At 50.3% G+C, this 25083-nt stretch overlaps 3 protein-coding genes across 9 annotated transcripts in view; 2 read left to right on the top strand and 1 right to left on the bottom strand.

Annotated features, from left to right (window-relative positions):
• Positions 1-124: 124 nt before the first annotated feature.
• GTF3C5 (general transcription factor IIIC subunit 5) lies at positions 125-10277 on the top strand. The gene is made up of 11 exons (XM_061571664.1): positions 125-327; positions 2664-2925; positions 3566-3764; positions 4256-4454; positions 5031-5135; positions 5593-5707; positions 6973-7053; positions 7919-8019; positions 8426-8508; positions 9021-9163; positions 9523-10277. The coding sequence occupies exons 1-11, from the start codon at positions 187-189 to the stop codon at positions 9696-9698; spliced, it is 1605 nt and encodes a 534-aa protein (XP_061427648.1). The 5' UTR covers positions 125-186; the 3' UTR covers positions 9699-10277.
• A 185-nt stretch (positions 10278-10462) lies between these two features.
• CDK9 (cyclin dependent kinase 9) lies at positions 10463-18149 on the bottom strand. Of its 2 annotated transcripts, none has more exons than XM_061571683.1 (7): positions 17858-18149; positions 15063-15144; positions 13967-14072; positions 13650-13816; positions 12300-12471; positions 11572-11720; positions 10463-11101 (listed from the first exon to the last, which is right to left on the bottom strand). In XM_061571683.1, the coding sequence occupies exons 1-7, from the start codon at positions 17944-17946 to the stop codon at positions 10742-10744; spliced, it is 1125 nt and encodes a 374-aa protein (XP_061427667.1). In that variant the 5' UTR covers positions 17947-18149; the 3' UTR covers positions 10463-10741. The 2 variants fall into 2 exon arrangements, with proteins under 2 accessions (XP_061427667.1, XP_061427668.1); XM_061571684.1 differs by having other exon boundaries at positions 13982-14072.
• Positions 18150-19067: 918 nt separating this feature from the next.
• Positions 19068-25083, top strand: part of LOC133354605 (bromodomain-containing protein 4-like) — a 44869-nt gene continuing 38853 nt past the window's right edge. For all 6 annotated transcript variants that reach the window (XM_061571581.1, XM_061571582.1, XM_061571585.1 and 3 more), the window contains exons 1-2: positions 19068-19148; positions 22142-22528. In XM_061571581.1, coding sequence (XP_061427565.1) covers positions 22298-22528 — 231 coding nt within the window. In that variant the 5' untranslated portion in view covers positions 19068-19148; positions 22142-22297. The remainder of the gene's footprint in view (positions 19149-22141; positions 22529-25083) is intronic.

The following is a 25083-nucleotide window of genomic DNA, read 5'->3' as shown; positions in this document are numbered from 1 at the left end:
TCCGTCGTGCAGAGAGGGGCTGGGTGGGGAGGGAGGGGCTGCTATACTCACAGACTGGTGGAGGCAGGCCGGAACTCAAAACAAAAACAACAACCGCTCACCGATTGGTTTCCGCCCGGACGCCGAGTGAGTGCGACACCCACGTGGCAATCCACAGGAGGTACCCGGGCGCTGTTGCGTTCCGGCATGGCGGAGTCAGAGGGTCCCCCCTCGGGCTCGAAGCGCTTCGAGCAGGGCTCGGCCTTCGTGTGCGTCGAGTACCCGGGCGTCGTGAGCAACCCGGACGCGATGCTCGCCACGCTGGGCGGCCTCGAGAGCCTTTCAAAGGTGACGCTGGAGGGGGAGGGGGGGGGGGCGTTGCGGCCTGTCCGCCGCAAGTGCCGCGCGGCTTTGCGCGGCACTTGCTTCTTAAATCCTTTATATTAAGTTCGCTTGCTTGCTTAGGACCGTGCAAATCTTTCGGTCGTTTTTAAATCCTTTATATTAAGTTCGCTTGCTTGCATGCTTGCTTAGGACCGTGCAAATCTTTCGGTCGTTTTTTAACCCACTTCCCGTGATCCAACCGAGCTGACATTTTGCACACAGACTCGTTGTGCGTGACAATTAATGTTCGTGAATTTTTTTTCTCTAAATTGTACACTTTTTAGGACAAACATTATATTTAATTACCAATTGCTTAATGGTGCAATGCAATCATCTGACCCATAGGTGGCAGCCATCTCAAGCCAGAGGACGAGAGGACTCTAGCCGCCACGCATATAAAGGATTTATAGTGAAAAACTTTGTTTCTACTGGTTATACGTATTGCACAATGTCGATGTCTCTGCCGCCGGCCCCGACGAGACGGCTTCAGCAGTGAGAGTTCATCTTCTTGGTTCTTTCGGTAAAGTCACGTAGAAGGGAAATAATAAAATAATAAAAATAAAAACATAAAAAAATAATTCTCACGACGTTTCGGCCACAACGCAAGCAGCCGTTGTGGCCGAAACGTCGTGAAAATTATTTTACTATGTTTTATTTTTATTATTTTATTATTATTTCCATTCTACGTGACTTTACCGAAAGAACCAAGAAGATGAATCCCTGCAGTCACGAAAGCTTTACATCGAAAATTCAGCGAGCGTTCGTCTCGTTTTGCAGACTTGCAGTGGTTTACCTGTACGGCCCATTACCCACAGACCAACTTTGTCCAGAAGGCTGTACCAGTGCCCTTCACTCATTTTCAGAAGGCCACTTGCGCCGGGAAGACATCGCCAATGTGTGTGAGGGCCGCCACACATTTGAAACCATTGCTTGTTTTGACAGCAGCACGATGATGTGTGAGTCTGTGGGTCTCTGTGTGGATGTGCCTCTGTGCGAGTCTATGGACTTCACTGTGAGTCTATGGGTCTCTGCGAGCGTCTATGGGTCTCTGCGGGAGTCTGTGGGTCTCTGTGTGAGTCTGTGGGTCTCTGTGGGAGTCTATGGGTCTCTGCGGGAGTCTATGGGTCTCTGTGTGAGTCTATGGGTCTCTGTGTGGATGTGCCTCTGTGCGAGTCTATGGACTTCACTGTGAGTCTATGGGTCTCTGCGAGCGTCTATGGGTCTCTGCGGGAGTCTGTGGGTCTCTGTGTGAGTCTGTGGGTCTCTGCGGGAGTCTATGGGTCTCTGCGGGAGTCTATGGGTCTCTGTGTGAGTCTATGGGTCTCTGTGTGGATGTGTCTCTGTGCGAGTCTATGGACTTCACTGTGAGTCTATGGGTCTCCGCGAGCGTCTATGGGTCTCTGCGGGAGTCTGTGGGTCTCTGTGCGAGTCTGTGGGTCTCTGCGGGAGTCTATGGGTCTCTGTGTGAGTCTGTGGGTCTCTGTGTGAGTCTGGGTCTCTGTTTGGATGTGTCTCTGTGCGAGTCTATGGACTTAACTGTGAGTCAATGGGTCCCTGCGGGAATCTATGGTCTTTGTGTAAGTCTGTAGGTCTGTGTGACTGTCACAATCTAATCTAATGTCAGATCTTGGTAGTCGCTGCGGGGGGTCTCACTCATTGTGTTTTGCGGGGGCCGCGCTAAAGGCCACCAGGGGCCGCCAGAGGCCCGCGGGCCTGACGGTGAAGAACCCTGGACTCGACTAACATTGCCCACGGACTCTTCTATTGCGTGTGATAAACAACTTCAGGAGCTAATTGCTCATGTCGATGTATGTTTAACTTCTTGCGCACCGCTCGTGGCCACCCGTGTTAATCGGAGGTGCGGGAAATCGAGGTTATGATGCGAGCCACGGCGAGATGGCTTTAGGAGAAAGTTCGTGTGGTTTTGATATTCTCCATTGAAGGAGCGTAGACCTGGGTGAGTTACCATGTGGTTCCATAGTGTGGGTTGCTATGTGGTCCCATAGTGTGGTGCAGTGAGGTAGGAGCTAGGTCCTCCACCGCGGACGTGACTACCGCAGCAGCAGCAGCAGGGTTCCAACTTACGCCAAATCTGTCGTGTACAGCAGCAAGAATAATTTTGCTCTCTGCAACAACAGCAGCAGCAGCGGCGGTGGCGATTGCTCCGAGTTGACGAGGCATTGGCACGGAACGGAAAACCCGAGCTTCCCCGTCGCCTCCTTAGCCAGATTGGTAACGCAGCAGCCGTGCCGGGAGCTCCGGCATGTTGAACTCTGCAGCGGTTGCTGTGCACCGCACAGACGTACGCGGAGCCGACGCGCCGCCTGGAGCTGTGCTTCCGCCCCGGGGACCCGTTCTGCCACCCGGTGTGCGGCGACCGCCTCCCCGCCACGGGGCTGCTGATTCGCATCCGGCGTTGCTGCCGGCGCCGGCGGGCGAGGGGGACGACTGCGGGGAGCGACGAAGACGGCTCCTCGTCGGCGAGCGCCGCCGCCCCCCCCGAGGAAGTGAAGTACGACAGCGAGGCGCTGGGCATCATCAACACGACCTACAAGTTCCAGGGTAACGACGCGTCGCATTGTCTTTGGCAGTGGCCGCGAACCGGAGGTGGCCGGGTGGTTCGGAGACACTGCTGAGCCTGGTAGCGCTGAGAAAGCCAGCCTGGGTTCGCATCCTGTTTACAGCCACTGCCTCCGATCCAAACCGAGATCTCGCCCGTAGTGAGTGGCTTGATGGTCCCGTCACCAATGACCGTGCAAAAAATTATCACGTCAAATTTGTTTTTGCACTTAATTTGTTTAAATTCCAGCAAGCACCTATAATGGCTCGGGCTAAAACTAATTACAGAAAAACGAATGCCTATCGACTGACGTTGAGAACACGTAGACTAAAGGATTTCCGTTTTCTGTTACAGTCTGGGCATCTGGTTGTCCTCATGTTAGCTATGGGCATTGCATTTTCTATGATTCGTTTTAATCCGTCGCCCTTTGTAAAAGCAAGAGGTGCCAGAAAATAGTTAGGTACAGGTGCAAGTGAGCTCTGGGAAAGGGAGGGAACCAAGTTGTAGATGGGTGACAAGGGGATTCCGAAAACGTGGAGCAGCAACGCAGAAAGACTTTACCAAACAAGCACTTGCCCCAACAGCCATGTGTAGGCTACACGGTGGAGCATTTTGTGCGTTGTCTGTCCCCGCGGCGCGCAGGCATGGCCGATTTCCAGTACCTGGCGACGCGGTCGGGCCCGGACGGCGCTTGCGTGTCGCTCTACGACCAGGTTCTGCTGCGCAACATGGAGAGCCCCGAGTTTTTCCTGCGCGACGCGCCGCTCTTCCTCCCTCCGCCGATCTTCTCGCGGCTCGACAACCCCATCGACTACTACTACCGCCCGGAGGTGCAGCACAGGTCCGAGGCGCGCTCGCACGCGAGGCGGCCGTGGAGGTCACGAGGGCGTTTGACAACCGCCTAGAGCAGTGTTCTTCACCAATTTTCGGAGGTGGGGCCGCTTCCACTGAATAAAACATCAGTGTGAGGGCCGCCACACAGCCTGGGGGCCGCACGAAAGGCCACCAGGGGTTGCCAGTGGCCCATGGGCCTTGCAATGAAGAACACTGGCCTAGACGTTTGCGGGCCGTGCGGGCGGGCGGTGGAGGAATGGCCACGGAACTGTGATGCGTGGCAATCTGGTCCCTGTTCTTAGTCAGGCCTCGGATCGGGCTTGGCTCTGCCGGCTCGGAACCACGCTCCACTCGAGCTTACTCCAAGCGTGATTCACAGATGCCGCCGCCACCACCGCAGCTTCCTAAAAATGTTGGAACGGATCGTTCGTCTCGAAATCACGAGCGGGATCAAATTAGACGAAAAATGACGACGAGGTTGTTTGCAAACATTTCCAGGGAAGGGTACAAGCATCCCCCGAAGCTGTCGAGCGAGAACCTGATCGGACACGGGCGCGCGCGGCGCCCGCACAACGCCATCTTCATGACCTTCGAGGAGCCCTGTGCGCCCGCACAGCCACTGGACGCCGCCGTGGAGAACTGGCGCAAGCTGAACCTGCAGGCGGGCGAGCGCGACTCGGAGACGGAGCTGAGGAAGGCACGGCACGCGCTCCTCCACCGCTCTCCCCTCCCACTCGTCCACCGCTCTCCCCTCTCACTCGCCCACCGCTCTCCCCTCTCACTCACCCACCGCTCTCTCCTCCCACTCGTCCACCGCTCTCTCCTTGCTCTCCCCTCCAACTCGTCCACCGCTCTCCCCTCTCACTCATCCACCGCTCTCCCCTCTCACTCGTCCACCGCTCTCCCCTCTCACTCGCCCACCGCTCTCCCCTCCCGCTCGTCCATCGCTCTCTCCTTGCTCTCCCCTCCAACTCGTCCACCGCTCTCCCCTCTCACTCGTCCACCGTTCTCCCCTCTCACTCGCCCACCGCTCTCCCCTCTCACTCACCCACCGCTCTCCCCTTTCACTCGTCTACCGCTCTCTCCTTGCTCTCCCTCCCACTCGTCCACTGCTCTCCCCTCGCACTCGCCCACCGCTCTTCTCAATTATTCAAGAAATTCTAACAGTAATTGATTCCTTGAGTAATCCGTAGAGCAATCTATCGCCTGAGTAATTGTTAGAGAAGTGGGGGATGAGGGGCCACCGGCTCTGAGCGAGGGGCTTGTTGTGCAGCTGTTCCAGGAGAGGCCAGTGTGGTCTAAGAACGCGATCAAGGCAAAGCTCAACCTGCACCCAGAGAAGCTCAAGGTTCTGCTGCCGACTGTCGCCTACTACACGGTGAGGAGGCGTCACCCTACCCAGTCTCCTGGCCCCGCCCCACGATCTTTCTGGCCCTGCCCCTCGGCCTCCTAGCCCCACTTCAGGTCTCCTGGCCCCGCTCCACTTCAAATCTTGTCTTCGGTAACTTCGGTTATATACATTTCTGTTTCGGTCTCGGTCGAAAGTGTAGTTAAACTTTCGGTTTCGGCCGAAAGTTCAGTTTCGGTCGGCCTCTACTCCAATGTGTTTTCGGCTTTGTCCTGGGAGCCGCTTTGGTTCCAGGAGCTGCCACGGAGTGGAGCGAAACGTCGAACCTCGTGCCGAGCGTTGTTCGGCACGACTCGGAAACGCTTCCGGGCAGAGTAAACGGGCACCCCCAGCGGCAGCTGGCCCTGTGCTGCGATTTCTGCGCCCGCCTTGGTTTCACCGCTCGCTCCCCGTGCGTCCCCCGCTTCGCCGTGTGCCGCGGCACCAGCTCACCGGGCCGTGGCGGAGCCTGTGGGTGCTGTTCGGATTCGATCCCCGCAAGGACGCCTCCTCCAAGGTTTACCAGATGCTGGACTTCCGCCTGCGCTGTGGCATCAAATACGGCGAGTGGCGGCGCATGCACACACAAAAGACAAAGCCCCCCCCCCCTCCCCGTGTAGCCTTAACAGACTGTTGGGGCAAGTTCTGCTAGCAAGCAGCTATGAAGGCTGACACCGGCGCACGAGGGGGTGGGTGACCAGAACCACACCCGGCCACCTTAGTCTCCCCAGTGACGATGTTTACCCACCACACTAGGTACTCATTTTAAGTCCAAGACCGGTTCCGATATCGCACATCTTAGCAGATGCTTCCATAGAGTACTTTTTCACTCTTGTCTTGATAAATTGGCCGCAGACATAGCAAAATGCGTCTCTGCCGGATGCTTGCAGCCTCTTGATGCCATCTCAGAAAAATGCAGATATGTATCCACTTAGGCAGCTGAAACTAAAGTGAACTGGTGGGCTTAAGGCCCCTGTATTTATACTATTTATATTACTGGTAAGTTCTAGAATGTTCTAGAAGTTACTCCAAGTTTACTCAGCACTGAATCTATCTGGAATGTGGAAAATAGGTAAATTTAAAAATATCACTGTCCTGGTCACAAAAGCAAAGTTTGTGGGGAATAATAGCCATTTTCTATACTTTTTAGGCATAAGAAATTACGAAATAACACTTACTACCCAGGAACAAAACTTGTGTTACATAGTGTGTTCGTCACCGATCTTCTTACCGAAAGAACCAAGAAGATGAATCCCTGCAGTCACGAAAGCTTTAAATCGAAATTTCGTCACCGATGTTGGCCTGAGCGGGATTCAAACTCGGGAAGCCGGGTTCGTAGAGCAGTGTGCCAACCACTAAGCTACCACACGCACACAAAGACAAAGACCCCCCGTGTAGCCTTAACAGACTGTTGGGGCAAGTGCTGTTAGCAAACAGCACTTATGAAGGCCGGCACAGCACACGAGGGATTGGGTGGCCAACATCATGACCCGGCCGCCTTTGTCTCCCTAGTGGTGATGTTTACACATTGCACCAGGTACTCATTTGAGGCCGAGTCGACCTTCGGGGAGGCCTAGGACCAGTTCAGATAATCGTCACTGGTGTTGACCTTGTGCGGGAATCGAACTCGGGTCACTGGGTTCGTAGCGCAGCACGCTAACCACTACACTACCGCTCCACACACACACACACGTGTACGCACACATTTGCATGCACACATGCATAGACACGTGCACACATGCACTAGATTGATGATGGTTGAGCAAGGACGGTGTGGACGTGCGTGACGTCTGCCCATCTCCTTCCCTCCCACTCTCTCTCTCTGCAGGCTTCGTCAACAAAAACCTTCCCGTGAAATCCAAGAGAAGCACCTTCAATTACAGCCTCCCCAACACCATCAGCAAGCCGAGTGCGTAACTCGGCCTCTTCTCCCCGCGGGTGGTTCTAGGCGCTGCGCTGACACCGCTGGGATCCGGTTGTGGGCGGCAGTTTCAATCCCCTTGTCAGCCTCTGAATGAACAGACTTCTCAAGCGAAGCGAGTTGATGGTCTCAGCCCAGAGAACAATGACTGCACAGAATATTTAAAAAAACGTTCTACACTTCATTTAGAACACATTCCTGCGGAGGGAGCTGGTAGGAACGTTGCGTTGCTCGGTCAATGGCCAGGGTCAACGGCGGCGTGGTGTATTCCGCAAATATGCCCGACTGTGAGGGCGGGCACAAGCCGGCGTGAGTAGGTTAAACGTTGAGTTTTATAAGGGCACCACGGGGTGACCAGCCTCTCCCCACCCAGCCCCACCCCTCACCCAGCCCCACCCTCCCCACCCAGCCCCTCCCCACCCCTCCCATCCCTCACCCAGCCCCACCCCTCCCATTTTGGATGCACGACGGACGGACACAATAATCCCGTGGGCTGGTGGAACCAGTTGGTTCCTACCAGTATAAATTCTAGCTCTTTGAGAATTAAAAAAATCGGCAGCTGGAAAAGTGCTGGGCCCCCCTTATGCGTGAATCAGGTCACCTGAAGGGATCTTGAAGGTCGCTCAGTCAACCCACGGCACCTGGGTCTGTCCCGTGATGAACTGCCAGCAGTGGGCCTTCCTAACTTCGTGACCTCAGTGCACCTAGCCTGGCACAAGTGCTGTGGCGACTTCACCGCCACTTGCCGGCAAATGGCAGCTGTTGCTATTGCATTTGACACGAAGTGTCGTGTGTTGACACGCGTGTGCGATATGGGGCGTGTGTGTGTGCGTGACGCTGCTCCGTCGCTCAGACCCGCACGCAGCGAACATGCAGCAGCTCGCCGACTCCTCCAGCGCGGAGCTGTCCTCCGACGGGCGGACCGCAGCGGCGACTGCCAAGCACAAGCTGGAGGTGACCACCACCACAGCATCCAGCAAAGACAAACATTCCCCATTTAGCCTTAACAGGCGATAAGTGTTGTTAGTGAGTAGCACCTAGGAAGGCTGGTACACGATGTGGGTGGCCAACATCACATAGGGTACTCATTTGAGGCTGAGTCGACCTAGGGGAGGCCCGGGACCGATGCAGATAATCGTTCTTTCTCCTGGACAGATAGATTGATGGCTGGTCGGCAGGACAAACAGACGGTGTTTAATGTTTTAGCGCTTTTATTTTTTGTTGGAAAACGAAAAAAAAGCGACTGAGCGTGGGCAAGTAAATTCTGCTGGGAGTCTTTCGGGCGCTGGCTGGTTGTGGTGCCGGTGGCAGAGGGCCACGTCCTCACAGCCCGGCTGAGTGTCGCCGCTTGTCCTTGCAGGCGACCGCGTTCATCTTCCAGCGGGGCCAGCTGCCGCCGTACCGCCAGATGTTCTACCAGCTGTGCGACCTGCACGTCGACTGGTGAGGCCACCATGCTCGTTTTTGCAACCGCTCTTTAAACTTGGCCGGGGAGGGTCAGGTACGGTTAAACAACGCATCCAGCAGTGGATAGACCAAGGAAGTTGTACGAGTGCCTGTTGTGAGGGTATGTACACCAAGAGGTCCCCAACCTTTTTGGCACCAGGGACCGTTTTCGTGGAAAACTATTTTTTCACGGATGGGGGGGGGGGGTCATCATTGGGTCTTTCCCCCTTTTCAAATAAGCTCTCCAGCAACGTTTGTTGTTTACTCGTTGTGGCTCAGAGTGAGCAGCTTGTGGATTCACCACAACTGTTACTGAGAGAAGTTTGCAGTGTGGGAAAGAGGCACGGACGGAAGTGGTAAATAATAAAATAATGGGCGGGCCACAGATTCACAGCTCTCACCTCCTGCTGTGCGGCCCTGTTCCTAACAGGCCACGGACAGGTACCCGTCCAGGAGTTGGGGACCCCTGATGTACAACCCCCCCCCCCCCTCTTGTGTTTCCTGGGAAGCCTCCAGGAGATAGTTCATCGCAACGATGGCAAGGAGACGGTGTGCACGGAGAAGGACGGCTGGTGCCTGCCCAGGACATGCGACCGGCTGCGGAACATCATGTCGAACATTGTGCGCGACCACATCCGCCAGCGGAGTCCCGGTGTGTGTGTGTGCCTGTGCAATGCGTGTCTTGAGACCTGCATGTCCGAGGCCTGTGTGAGCCAAGCATTATGAGAGGTTGCGCTTTCTCCTCTGCTGCCCCCACCGTGAGCTTTTGCGTTATAAATGGACTTTAGTATCCCCCCCATCACCTGGCAGTCTGTTCAGTCCCCCCACCCACCCACCTGTCGCCTCCCCATCCCTACTAAAATCCAGGTTCAAGAATGTTTCTCATCCCTGCTACATATTACCAGTTCAGCGGCAATGCACCTGATCACGTCGGATCTACAAAAGATAAGCAGCTTTAAGCCTGGATGGGCAACCATGTATTAAAGTGTGGTAAACTGCCTGTGCGTGCAGGTCTGGTGCTGGACAGCCCACACCGAAGGCACAAGAAGGACTTTGCTTGGCCTGATGAGGGGGAGGAAGAGGAGGATGAAGAGGAAGATGAAGAGGAGGAAGTGATTGGGGAAGAGGAGGCGGTGTCAGAAGCAAGCGAGAACGAGATGGAGACGGAGATCCTGGACTACCTGTGATGGATTTTGCACGTACATGGAACTGGGAGCCTCCCCCATGCACTGATAAATTAAACAGTAGCCCACAAGCCCCCAGGGGGTTGTTCATCACTGCTCTATGCCCCTACAGAGGCCATCTCAACCACATCTGGAATGGGGCTGTAATGGAAAGTTGGGGAAACGTCTGCATGTGGTGGCTCCGTGATGCCAACCACATCAGCATCTCCAGCTGCCAGTTGTAGGGTGCATCCTGTCTTGACCAAGTTGTGGCTGCCATATTAAAGGGCCCCCCGAGTAACTGAAAAGGGACAGTATCACAATCAATTAGCAGGCCAGTTCACAGCAATGGGTTATGTTGTCAATGTTTTTTTCTGTAATCACTTTCAGGATTGGATTGCCCATTACTAAAAGCCATGGAACAGAATAAGAGCCCCTATCTTGGCAGCAAACCTTGGACAGGCTGTAACTCCCAAGCCTCATCAGCAGATGTTGTCTGCTGCAGGGCACAACTCTGGTTGAACCACAACAGGTAGCCGAAAGGGGGAGCGCGCCAGAGGTTGAGGTTTGGTGAAGGGGATTGGTAGGTAGGTTGACAAAGGGTGGGGGGTGGGGGGGGGGCAGGGAAAGAGTAAAAAGCCTGGTTAACAGCTCCTTGCCAATGTTGTATTCCTGTGCTGGCTGAATAAAGATGGCTCCTGCTTAAGCATACCTCATGCTGCCCTCTTTTACACTCTTGCAGCACATTCAAAACAGACCGCAAATCCTTGTTAGTGAGAACCCCAGGATTGAGGTGAGCAAACATCCATATTTATTACTAACCATACTTACATTGGTGTGCGCAAAAATATAAATCGAGGCAAAAGCAAGCCGGAACGTATGTTAAACTTGAACAGTCAGTCCGCCAATACGCTCAGCATACGTAAATCCGGGTTGCAACGGATTCCAATCGTCCATCGCGAATTCCACGGTGGCGCATTTGAAGAGTAGCTCTTGAATCTTCAGGTAAAACAAAAGAGACGCAGTTCCCGAAAGAAAACCCCCACGGCAACTTGTATGACGACGTTTCAGAAGACTCTGTCGAACTCGGACTGGATGGCCGCGGGGTTGCGCCCAGCGTTGGCGCCCTGCTGTGGCACCTGCCCGCGACGGCGCGGCGGTGCCAGGTACTCAAACATGGAGGTGTTGTGCGCCGACAGCATGGACTTGAGGTCAGAGGGCATGGGGTCGGTCCAGAAAAAGTCGTGGTTGAGGGCGTCGTCGCTGTCTGTGCGGTGCGCCGGGTCGAGGCACAGCAGGCGGTCGATGAGGTCCAGGGCGTATGGGTCCTTCACGTAGGCCTTGAGCCGCTCCTTTACCTTACGCTTCTGGCCCTTGGGCAGCTCAAGCTTCTGGAAGAGTTCGTAGCGGTCGACGCCGGCCCACACCTGACGGAGGACAGATCGCAAGACAGTGGGGGTGGGGGCGGAGTTAAATTCGTTTCTCATGAAAGTCGTCGCTTTTCATTCTTTCAGTTTCCAGATGTGGCAGAGTAACTCAGGGGTGAACATTTTGGCACATTAAGCGCAGATACAAATTTAATTTTTTTAGTTATTTCAGCAGCCTTGGTGACTGGACTGAAGACCATCAGCTAATGATAGTTCAGGTCCCAGTTTGATCACAACTCAGGAGAGCGAGATAGGCAATTGTGGGAGTCTCCATACAACAAGTCATTGGTGATTGGTCCGAAACCACCAACTCACTCGACATGATAATTTGCGGTATAATCATGTGCAGGTGAAACATTACGGTCCCGATATCCGAACTGTGCCGGCTCAGTGACTAAGCCACTCAGAGCGTTTTGAATCTTCGCGCGTGTACACAAACGCGCAAACATGTGTGACTGCATGGAACGCACCTCGGGATTGATGGACCCACACAGCTGGCTGATGAGCGTGAGCTGGTGCTGCTCGGTGTTGCCCTGCATGATCGGGCTTCGAGTCCACATCTCCGCCATGATGCACCCGGCTCCCCACATGTCTATGGGGGGCCCATAGTCTCGCTCTCCTGCAACAAAGAAACGGGACGACGGCTTAAACTCGGTTTTCTTCACAGGTCGGGTTTAGTTCATATCGTGCACCGTTTAAAAAAGACTAACGTCAACGCTTACCAGTCGGCGAAGATCTGACAAGGATTTTCAAATACATAGCTGAATAACACCAACACCTTTGCGACTCATCATATCAGTTATGCAGTTACTTTATGTACACGGGTTATGCACACTGCACATGTTAGAGGGATAGTAGATGTTTCGTAGATACAATAAAACCTCATCTATTCACACTCGTGCTGCGAGAGGGTTCCCCTTTGCAACTAGTCGAAAGATAACCCTTGCACATTTGTACGTTCTAAGAGTTGAAACATACATTTGAATGCATGCAGAGATATGCTTGAGAAGACTAACTCAAGCTTCAATGGGTTTTCACAAAGATGTTTTTCCCAAGATTGACCTGGCTGGGCAGTTTCAGCCCTTTATAATTTTTCTAGCCGACTCGCAAACAGCCGATGGCTGATGTGCATACAGACGAGGTTTTGAACGCATCATGTGCCTCTGTGCTGGAGGCTTTGCTGTGAGCGCAGCGTTACCCAGCAGCAGCTCCGGCGGGCGGTACCACAGCGTCACCACGCGGTTGGTGTAGCGGTTGCTCTGGCCGTTCTTGGCGATGCTGAAGGCTCGCGCCAGCCCAAAGTCGGCCAGTTTGAGTACACCATCGCGTGTAATCAGGATGTTCGCAGCTTTCATGTCTCTGTGCAGGATCTGCACGCAAATATGCCAGGACCTTTTTCCTTACGCCGTTCTATAGTCGTATATAGCGGGCAGGCCCGTCCTACAGACGAGGTGATGCGACACTCACCTGACCCCCTCGTCTGACATGCGCCACTCATCTAACACCAGCCACTCACCACGCATCGTCACTTGACCCTCATCAACTCAGCCGACTCACCACAATATTGGTAAGACTTCTGAGATTCAACAGCTCCCACTCCACCCCGCACACCAATCCTCTCCAGTCGCACGCCAACACATTGTGCGATTTGAATTGGAGCTCGGATCATGAGATTAGCCAAATTAAAGGATTATTTCATTAGGATCTCATGCGTATTTAACACACCTTATATATACGCTTTCAAATGACGCCTCGTCCATTTCAAATTGGTAGGGGGGTGGAGGAGTTATTCGCACAAAGATGCATACGGATTGCATACAGCTGCAAGATCTGCCTAACCAGAGGCAATTGCATTTACCTGGGTGCTCATCTAATACTAACCACTCTGTTGAAGTGTAATACGGTTAACCATGTATAGAATACTAACACCTCATGCATTACAAATTGGTCACACGTTTGATACTCGCCATTATTCCATGAAAGAAAATTTAATTTGTGCAATTTACTTTCACAAATAAGCCTACGTAAACAAAGTAGTTTATGCTCATCAAAATTTCAGTAAAATGTTTGCACTGAAAAACACTTTCGCTCATGTAACTATGGCCATTGATTAACCTGCGCCACGGTGTGGTACTTTGTAAGCAATGCAGTGGCCAACGGCCCTAAAATTAAAGGATTCTAATACAAGTTGAGTGCACCTTTTTCACAATGGGTCCCTTGAACCGTTAATCCAAAACTGGCTCAGTAGTACACAAACCAGGGTTACCGTGGTAGCTTTAACAATAATAAAAAATTATGATGAAATAGGTACCACAGTATATTTGGCAGAATATCGCCTTGGACTAAAATGCGACACGAGACATCTATGGAATACGAGAAAAGACGAGGAGTCTCTAAAGCACACAGTATATGCAAAGCCTTCCACCCACGGTGGACAAGAGTAGCGTTTGTCACCCCAAGTTGTAGTGAACGACCCTCTGGGCTCATCGGCTAAGGGGGTGGGGTGGTGGTGGGGGCAGGTTGCGAATATGAACGTCCATTTACATACCTTGTTCCTGTGGATGTAGTACAAGCCATTAAGCAATTGCTGCATGACTTTCTTGATTTCCGACAGTGTAAATTTCACATTGGCATTGCTCAAAAGCCCGGCAAGGTCATGCTCGCAGAAATCAAAGACCAAGTAGATGCTTCCCTTGTAGCGGTTGTATTGTGTCGCTGCATGGAAGAAAATAAACAATTGATTTAGACGCAATATGGGAAGTTCAAACACCATGTAAGAAAAAAGTGCATTTGCTGATAAATTCAATTAAAATCCCGAGTGCAGTTTTAAAAATAGACTGTGGCAGAAAAATAAAGACAACAGACCTGTTTCTTGCTCACCTTTAGTGCGGCAAATCTCAATGAGGTTAACAACATTTTCATGCTTGAGAAGCTGGAGAATTTTGATCTCCCTTAACGCTGTAATGGGGAACTGAGAGAGGGGACAAGATCGGTGGCTTTAAAAAAAACAATGGTAACCATGCCCCGACACCTTCACAATCAGGTCACATTCGTCAAAGATATTTAATTGAACATACAGCGATGTCCACATTTGACAAAAAACGCGCAAGCAGTAAAGCTGGGATTAGTGCCGAAACTTTAATTGTGCTTCCACATTCACTAGTTTATAGAAATGAAATGGCTTGGCTTCATTATATCCTGTGTACAACCTTTTGCTTCTGGAGGTCCGAATATAACTTTCAATACAACTGTTGGACAATATCACGTGAACACCCACCTTAGGCATTATCGAATACTCACGAAAACAAATGTACAAGTCACATTTAGCACAGCGACACTGGACCGTCTGTGAAAACGCAGCTCATCAATATTCCTCCAGGATAGATAAATATAAACTCCCTAATTTGTTTTTTAAACAACGGTTTTGTTTTAAAGTGCACTACAAAGTAAATAACTCGATTGGACAACGGCAAGTGGACGATATCTTGATCACAAGAGACACGTGGTGCCTGCTTCTTGGGCGACCGCAGGCGTTTTTGACCTACCCGAATAAATATTTAATTAATAAGCCGTTCATACAAAATGTTAATTGCTTTAAAAGAGCCAATTAATCGATGCCGATTTTGATACAAGCATGCATCGTCACCGGATCTGAGTCCGTGTGCAGAATTTGTAATTGATTGGACAACAGGAAGTAAGGTTACATTTTGATTACAAGATTTGACCACGACAAACATAGGAGTCAAGTAAAGCCGTTGAAAAAGACTTGAGTTCAAAGTTAGTGAGAGCAGGGGTGTTGCAAAGGCAGACCCGATTCCTCTCTGGTGAACGATTAAGTGCTCGGCCGATACCGCTCAAATGTCGTTGTTGGTAGATCGTCTGGCCACACCGCCCACCTAACACGGACTATACATGAACAACGCAACGCTGGGGCGTGCAAATGGCCTCTTTTCTCGCTCACCCCTTCTTTCTCGTTCTCCATGAGCACTTTCTTCAGAGCCACCTTCTTGCCCGTCACTCTGTGTCGAGCTTTGAACACCTCCCTGGAGAGCGGCGCACACACACAGCGCAATAATCACGCACGAGGTCGTTGACATTTCCCGCCCACTGTATCAGCACGTCCAGTGCATTTGCCATGCTATCTATATAGGTTGACGTTACCATTTACACAGGCAAGCCTCGTTAGTCGTTTTCATGAGCCCCCCCTCCCCCGCCACGAAATGTGTTTGCAGGACGGGGGGATATAAGAATATTTATACTGGCGGAATCCGATGTGCTCTAAAGCTCTTTTTCACAAATGTCTAGTAGAAGCGAGTAAGAACGTTTCAAAAATGAAAGGAGTGTGAGGTACAAGAAACGTAAATAAATCACTCAAACACATACAAATAATACTAAACCACCCTCATCCTATCAGGCAAAGCCCAGAGATATGGTAACTTATTTTCCATAAGCGACCTGGCCACAAACGATAGCCCAACAACAAATTTGGCCTATCATTTGGACATGTATAGCAAATTAATCTAATAGCAACGCACGTTTCTAAATGGAGGAAATCACTGGGAGGACCCGGAGAAAATAAAAATCCACGCTATCACGGGGAAAACATTCAAACTCCAAATATAGAAGCGTCAGGGTCAGCACCGAACCCTCCTGCATACTAGGCGATAGTACACAACGCCATACTCTTACAAATTACGTTACGGGATCTTTAACATCCATTGTGCAGCAGCAGCGGACGGTTCGTATTTTAATTGCGAACGCATATTTAGCAACACATGGGGGGGAGAGGGAGAATGCTCAAGAGACGATCGGACGGTGTGGTTATGCACAGCACTGATCAAAACCAAAACACGAGGACGTCGACGAGGGAGATGCAGAGATTTAAACCCGGCTCGCGTTCTGGATGCTAGAGCGGGGGGGGGGGCATGATTTCCGGCAATCAAAATCACAAGAGCTACCCCCCCCCCCACCGCCTTACGATATCGGTAAGGGGAGAAAAAAACCCCCAATTCAACGTTCCAAGAGCCGCAATTTGCTCGCGAATACGAGACCGCTCGTCGATAAACGTCGCGAAGCGGTCCTTCAAGAGGCCGAAAGGCCGCAGACCTCCCGCGACCCACCGACCCCTTGAGCTTGGCCACACACGGAGATCGTGGGATCACGATTTTGCTTGCGAGATGGCGACGCCTCGCAAATGACCTTTTGTCCTGACCCATGCAGCTGATTCACAATGGCCGATTATGCCGGCCACGTGGTAGTGGGAGGTTGTTACGGTAATGCAGGGGTCGGGAACCTTTTTGACTGGGAGAGGCATAAAAGCCAAATATTTATAAAATATTGCATTGAGAGCCATATAGTATTTTTAACGTATAATAAATTAAATATGTATCACTTTTAATGCGACTTCTGGTGCTGCATGGTTTTGCTGATGACCTTGTAGTCTGGTTCGTACGTGGTGAGGTTGAGCTTCATGCAGGCGTTGAGGCCCCGTGACCCGTGAAATGTATCTTCAAAACTAATTTCTGTTTACTTTAAAATGACACAGTATTATTAAGCAATATCACAAGTATTTTAAAATCAGTTCCAAACTGATTTTTGAATTTTTTTTTCAACTCAAAATTGTCTGGGAGCCATATGCCGTCACCAGAAGAGCCATATATGGCTCGCGAGCCATAGGTTCCCGACCGCTGCTGTAATGTATCGGGGCAGCTTGCCGGCAATAGAATCGATGGTGGATTGTAATTCGTCGTGTTTGTTAAAGCCAAATTTAATGTATCAAGTGAGTAAATTTAGCTGTGACGGTCCCACCTGATGACGGAGACTTGTGTTGCCTCCGAAACGTCGTGATTTATTATTTTATTTCTATAATTTCTTTTATTTTTATTATTTATTTTCACCGACGTGACTTTACCGAAAAAAACCTACGAGTATGAATCCTTGCAGTCACGAAAGCTTCAAATCTATAAGTGTTTGTTAAACCAAGACATTATCCCACGGCCGATTTTTTGTCAATCCACCACTCGATGAGAGCCTTAGCACGCCACGTGGGCTGGAGGTTATTTATTTAAGCTATACTTCACTAGCCTGGTTGGTGCGGATAACATTAATCACGTATTTGTACTTTTGTTTAAATAACATCGCTCATGCAAAAGTGCATCTCAACAACGCTGCACAAGACAATATCAAATATGAAAACAATGCCTATCGCAAGAAACATCACGATTCTACATTACATTAAATTGTTAAACGAGCACATGGTTAAGTTATAGCTATGTGTTCACTCGCGTGACTGTATGTTTTACAACACAACCCCGGGAGTCAACACGTGTAGTTCACGTACAGTACATTCATTAATCTACACTCCACTGTTCCTAACTGATTCTAGACTTGAAGCTTTCGTGACTGCAAGGATTCATATTCTTAGGTTTTTCGGTAAAGTCACGTAGGTAAAACATCATTATTTTATTAATTTTGATGTTTTACCTACGTGACTTTACCGACAAAAACCTAAGAATATGTTCCTAACTGCCCAGCCATTTTGTCAACGCACCAGGGGCCCGCCGCCTTCAACAACGCCGATCACTGCTGGCCCTCATGGTGCTCGCGTTAAACCGTAGCCGTCACCACAGTCACAATACACCACGGGGGAAACAAACAAACAAAACCTCCGCGAAGTTCGTGACGAAAATTCGCCGCGTTCACAGTCTCACACGAAGCAATGGCCGCCTCCACCACCACCACCACCACCCGGCTTACCCAAACGTTCCCTGGCCAATCTTCGCCAGCTTCTCATACTTGGACACCTCGTCGCAGTAAGGGAAATCCAAGTTCTCGTAGCGCGCCATTCTCCCACCACGCCGCGTGTGTGAAGAGTTGTTGTTGTTGTTCTTTTCTCAGCCTCGATAACCAAACAACGGAGGGCGGAGAAGGCGCGCAGTCCGAACTCGGCTTCTCTCCCCCTTCTTCCCCGGCCACGAGAAGTGACGTCACCACGCACAGAACGTCATACGTCACCACGCACAGAACGTCATACGTCACCACGCACGGAACGTCATACGTCACTAGCCCCTCCCCTTCTTCATTCGCGCGCAGTCGTTGCGTGAGTGACGCCATCCCCGCTCAGATTGGTCAATGCCGTTGTGACGTCAGCCCGCAAAAGCGAGGTCATGACGTCATACGTAACGAGTAGGCGTGGGGGAGGTGAGTTTGCGCGATGACGTCACGACGCACAGGTCTGCACACCACGTGGTTAATTCACCGCGCCCAAGGCCAGATTGATGCAGCTGGCTTCCAGTGATGCACCTGGAGCTGAGCTGGAGCACAGAGTCGAGAGCACGGACGATTTGGGTGGGGGGATACAATTTTAAGTTAAAGGAACGACCTATTTCGAAAGAACCAAGAATATGAACGACCTATTGTTAAGCGCCATCTGCAAACACATTTTTACTCCGTTCTATCTCCAAAAACAAATATTTAGTCCATCGGTCTATATCGGCTTTCCACGCCAAAGTTATGCAACAACGTTCCTTTAAGAAAGCAAACTCCGTACCGGTTTCGACCTTTTATATTTCCAGACCTGACTGGCTGCATCGCTCCACATGAACCAAGCGTGCGTATTGATGTACGCTAATTAAGTGTGCATCTAACGCGATGACGTCAGCGCATACGCGTTGAAGTCTTCCAGCTTACGCCGTGACGTCATTTTTCCACAGACATCCTCGTTTCTCGGACGGCGGAGACCACGTGCCGTGCGTGATGACGCAGCCACTCGCGCGTGTGCCGACGCCACTTGCGCGATGACGTCAGACTACATGCGTGATGACGTCGTATCACTCCGCGCCCGCAGAATTGCGCGAGATTCTCTGACGTAAGGGGCGGAACCATTCCGTGCGTGATGACGTCAAGACGCACATACGCGATGACGCAGCCTCCCCCGTACGCGTTGACGAAGCACCACCACGTGATGCCGCCAGGGCCAATCAGGTGGGCGCTGCGCACGGGAGGGAGAGCACTGGTTCAGCCCCGTTGTTCGGGAGTCCGAGGCGGCGTAAGTGGCGCCGCGTTTCCCTTCGGCGCGCAGCCTTTTCTTTCGCGTCGTTCGCGCCGTTGCTTGCGCGCGTTTGTTGCGGTTGTTGGGCCGCGGGGAGGCTGCCGCGCGCGGGGTGAGGGGGGTCGAGGCCGACGTCGGTTTGGCGGGGGCCACAGCGCGCCCGCCATTTTAATCGGCACGGCTCAACGCAAAGGCGGGTTTTGTCCGTCCCGTTTTCGCGCCGATGTTGATGTGTAACCCTTGTCGTCGTTGGGTGACTGGGTGGTTTAATTGTTAGTCGAGGTGGTAGATGGGAGCGCATGATGCCGCGAAGCCGACGCTCGCTGCTATTGGGCGCAGGCCCGCATCTAGGCCAAAGCCTTGCTGTTTGCCTGGTTTTACTGCCGGTTAAGGTACGCCCCAGCCCCGGCTGAGCCGAGAAGGGTATCCGCGTCCTCGTTCTGACTCCCGTTATCCGGCCCGAGATGTAAACTTAGCGCCCTATCCGCATTTATACTAAAAGAAATTGGTGCTGTGCACAAGCATTCACGCATGCACAGCGTACATCAGTATTTCCTAGCTTGTAATATTTCCATGTATCGGTGTACGTGCTTTGAACATGTGTTATGCCTATATTGCACATTTTAAGTGAGGCCTTCATCCAGCAGTGGATTTAACGTGGCTGATATGTTACTTTATATGTACACTTTTGTTTGTTGTGCATATGCATTGACGCTATGTTCTGTATTTGTAGTATTTATGACTCGTGTATAGGCATTGGGAGCGCCTTTCACTGTTACGATTGCACATAACGCAAGCTGTTACCGCTTGCAATTGTAACAAATATTCAACATTTAAGACATTGCATCTCGGGTCTTACTTGAACTCTTAATAAAACCGCTATCTTTAAAATTGAACAAACCGAAGCGCATCCATATTCAAATCAAGTGTCTCTAAAATAAACTTTTTAAAAAATAGGCTGTTGTAAATAAAGTGCATGTAAGTGTGTCTGTCTTCCTCGACCAGTACTGCTCGTCTCCAAGCATGAATAGCCTATAGGTACTTGTCGTAAACATGGCAAGCGAGGAAACGGCAAGTCTCGACAGAGACGTAACATTTCCGACACGCGCGGGAGTTGCCGTGCTTACACAAACGCTTCCAATGCACACAAACCCACGCGCTCACATGCACACGCACTGTGCATTCACATGCTTACAAAAAACATCCACACGAACACATATAAACAAAACTGCGTTTTATGTTTTAGTTTGTCTTTTTCCTGCACCTCCGATTAGCACGGTTGGCTACGTACGGGGCGAAATAAGTTCAACATTCATACACTTACGTACAAACATGCACATATACACAAATACATGCACCTTAATATTGTATAATCACAAACACTAACAAAAAAAACATATACACGTGCATATAAACACAAACATTAACTTATACACGTCTAAGCTGATGTACACAAACGAATGGACACAATACATATACTGTACGTACTTAGATGTACACATATAATCACACATGCTGAAACACAGGACAGACACAAACACGTGTTCCTAATCACATAAATAAGCACACAACAAAACAGCCGCCAGTCGTCACTAAGTGGCGGGACGGCACCACAGCACTTGTGCCAGTCTAGGTGCCCTTTGAGGCCACGTAAAAAGTCGAAGGTTTGCTAGCAGGTAACGGGACATACCCAGCCACGTCTTTTGCCTCCAAAAACAGAAAACCCACAGAGCAATCAAATGGAATGTTCGCATAAGCATGCACGCATATATACTTTCAATATAATCACATTTTGACAGACATAACAAACGTTTGGATACGCATGCATACGCGCACATCCAAACACGCGTCGCCTGTATTGCTTAAACTATTGTAGCGAGAGCTGTTACCGAGCACCTATGAAGGCAAAGATCCCACCGGTATAGCTTACATATTTTGTTTTGGCAAGTGTTGTCACATACTTGAACACACACAGACATACACTGACGCCCGCACACACGCGCCAGACAGTCTCCTAAGTAGGTTTCCTGATCGTTGGGGTGTTCGCTTGTGGTTGGTGGCAGTGCACGTGTTGGTGGTCCGGTGGAGTGTTTTGTGTTCGCCTGCGGTGGCAGGGTTTGTTATGGGGTGCAGCAGCGGTTGTGTTTGTAAGCGCGCACGTGTTATAAACGTACTACACGAGGAGAGAAACTCGCAGGGCAGAGTTGCCGTGCCGTCGTGTTGTTTTGCGCGATCCAGTGTTTACTGCTACATAACGCGTTATTGCTTTATTGCTATCTTGTTGTCGAGAGGGACAACAGAAGTGATACATATAGATTGCATTTGCACAATTGACAAGATCGGTCAGTTACAGAGGGGACTTGGAAAGCATGCTTGACGCGATGGTTATAGCCTTCCACAGTGGTGAATTCTGTTTAAGCTATTTAAGTTGCACGAGTGCTTTTCCACGTATCTTATATTATAGGAAATCACATTCGTCGCTGGGTCTGTTTTTATTATTATTTACGTTCATATTGTGAAGTAAATAGGTTCCTTGTTGAATGGCTTGCTACCTTAGCAACATGATTTCAACATTGCTACACGCAGCTTGTGTAATAATAACAATAGTGCAGTGATGTCACTGTGGAATGCTGCCGCTTTGCAATGGATTAGTACACTGGACCTGCAATCCAGAGGTCGCCGGTTCGATCTAACGGCGCGGTAGTGATGTATGCTTCTTAATTATGCATATTTCTTAAATCCCCGCCCCCACCTCTGTCCATCCAGGGATATCATTGGGTACATCAGTCGACAGGCAGGTCGAGTGTGGAGGGGTAAAGTGTTGGTATCCACCACCACCTTAAATATGAGTAGGCCAAAATACCCTCGAGAGGGGTCCTCTAGAGCTCCCTCCAGTAGAGGTTCTTGATTCAGCAGTGGAAAAAGGGCTGCACCTTCACCACCTGTAACTCTAACCTGCGCACCTTGTGTTGTTTTTTCTTGTCCATCAGGGGGAGGTTGGTGATAATGTAATCCAAGCCGCGGAGTTACAAAAATAACAAGGATACCAAGTGTCGATCTCTACAAGGCGTGAGTGAACCTTTCAGCTGGCTCTTCATCTGAACGGCACGGGCGCCAGAGAGAGGCTGACTGACACTCAGGAGAGCATGTCTGCGATACCAGCCGCGCCGCAGGGCGCTCAGCCTGCCACCGCAGCGGCCACCGCCGCCAGCCAGAGTGTCAACCCGTCTCCCCCCGAGACATCCAGCCCTGTCAAGCCAGGCCGGCTCACCAATCAGCTGCAGTACCTGCAGAAGGTGGTCATGAAGGCCTTGTGGAAGCATCAGTTTGCCTGGCCCTTCCATCATCCCGTCGATGCTGCCAAGCTCAACCTGCCGGTAAGCTACTGAGTATTACTCTGTTCACCGAGTGTCTCTGTTTTGCTGAGCAAAAGGCCAAAATGTAAAATAACAAGCAACAAGCAGCACAATCATGGTTGTAATAGATAAGAGTTGACGCATTTCTTGAATTGAGCAAGGTTGAAAAAGCTTTGGAAAATAGATGATGAAGGGAATTCCAAAGGCGAGCGGTGCAAGGCATGAAGCAGAAAGATAATTGTTTTGACCCGCAGTGTGGTGGCTGAACACACTACACAACTGTTATTCTGGTAGAAAGTCCTCAACATGGGGTGCGGAATGGGAGAGTGAAGCTCACGAAAATAGTAATGATAGCGATCGAGGAATAAATGAGGCAACGAACTGGAGTGAGCGAGTGACCAGAGTGCTGGATCATCAATCACCCTGTGACTGCCTTATGGCGCATTCTATCAAGCACCGTGAGATAAGGACTGGATACACCACTCCAGATATATCGCAGGGCAGCCAGGAATGAGTATTTGACTATGTATGTATGTTGAACTTCTTTCGCACCGTAAGTAACCAACCGTGCTAATCGGAGGTGCGACAAGTTAGCATTGTATATAGTACAATATCACACATCTGACCGTTACATATCTATCCTGACCAATTAGGTAAGGAATGGAATGAGGGTAGTGCACATTGGTACATAGTGTTGTGTGTTTATTGTAAAACATGCTCCAGCCTTGCTATCATGTGTGTTTATCTGCTACAGTAATAGACAACATTTATCAAAATAAATATCAAAGTACTGGTTTGGCAGATGTACATGAGATCCATCACTAACATTGCATTATGTATATGTGCACCTCTTTTGTAAACTACTCCTGTAAGTTGTGGGGGTTGTTTTACCACGCACTACTCCCTTGGTCAATGCGGATGGATTGAAGGAAGCATAGAATTACAGCGCAACAGAGGGTTTTGTTCCACTGTTCTCTGCTGCCAATAACATTGCCTTAAAATAGAGTACACACAAATATTAATACAATATACTGATATTCCAGGCAAGTGTCCTTTTAGAAGAGAGAGGGCACAGATTGACTGAATTAAAGTTGAATATCACACTTTACATTGGTGCTCTAAAAACGTACAATTTGAGTTGGGCTAACAGTTTATCCGATAGACAATGTGATTTACCGAGTGAGAGGTGTGGCTTTGCTCAGCTCTGTCATTTTGCAATGATCAGGGGAATATGTTGTTGCCCTGTTCTAAATCAAAATTGATTGCACACAATAGCAAGCTTCCATTGTGATCGTTTGTGCCCCTCTGTAAATGGGACACTGGACAGGTTGCTAAGCTTCCTTGACGCACTCCACATCGTGCAGCACGAAAGAGGGGTGCCCCTTAGCTCACCTCTCTCAGCCCCATAATATTAGCATTCACCAACTTAGAATATTTTGCCAAGCTTGTCGTGCGGATGTGCCAAGTGCGCTTTGCCAAATTTTTACCCCCTCTGCGTAGGAATGTTCCCTCACTTTGTGTGGAGAATTGTTACTCGTTTGCTGCCAAAATCGAAGTGTTACAAAACCTGGCATGTTCAACTCTTAACAACATTTCCCTGGGTGCAGCCGGCGTAAAATAATGACAGGCTTTCCTCAGAACATTGGCCAGTGCTCTTTGGACCCGGTGAAAGTTACACTCTCGACAGCAACAGCATCACTTTCCGATTATTCTTTTTAAACAATTTGAGGGTGTCACGCTCTGCTTCATAAAGCGGACGACACACTTCATGTATATTTACTTACAATTTGACAAAGCGACTCGGATGTGTCATATAATGCAGCCCGGTTATATAATTTGAACGCTGCTTCACGGCAAGCTATGTCTCGTGCGCATTGACGAGCGCCCCGTCATGAGCTGTATCTTTCAGGGAGGCAACAGGTGCACGTACACACCTACGGCCCGTTTTGCAGCGGCTCGGATAGTCGGGTGTTTTATAGCTCGCTTAACAGCCACTCTGTAAAATAGTGTAACCGGTGCAGAGAAAAACAACTTGGGGATGTGGCCAGCCTCGTTTGCTCTGCCAGTGACCTTGTCCTGTGCGCAGACAACACACCGCCTCCACTGCCGACGCTTTTCCCAGGGTCGTTAGAGTGCGCAGGCAGCTTACACGACCTCCTGTTACCTAATTCTCCATTATCTGCCAGTGATTGTGTGCAAACAGCCATGTCTGGTTCTAACCCCCGCCTGCCTGCCCCCCTCCTAGGCTGCAATGTTCTCCGCGTGATCCGATGTTGCGTTAAAAGTTCGAGGCGTGATTACATGTGTCACTTCCCTCGGCTCGTGTGCCACTGTCCGATGGGTATTGAAAGATACTGTAGCTCCTAAATAATTTACACGCTAACCTCTGTCTAATGGGCTTGGATTAGCTGTGCTCTCGGTACACTTGAAATGTTCAGTGTACCACTGTAAGGTGATTAGAATGCGTATATTGAGATAATGTTTATCAAACCAGAAGCGCTAGTATCATGAAAATTTGTAATGTTACGTATGTTTACGAAAACATGTATCGGCTATTAGGATAGTAAATATAATTT

Source organism: Lethenteron reissneri, chromosome 48 (assembly GCF_015708825.2).
Source record: "Lethenteron reissneri isolate LAM-NWPU_2019-01 chromosome 48, ASM1570882v1, whole genome shotgun sequence".
In the NCBI taxonomy this organism is placed as follows: domain Eukaryota; kingdom Metazoa; phylum Chordata; class Hyperoartia; order Petromyzontiformes; family Petromyzontidae; genus Lethenteron; species Lethenteron reissneri.
Note: the sequence above shows the minus strand (reverse complement) of the source record. Positions and strands in the feature narration are given on the sequence as shown.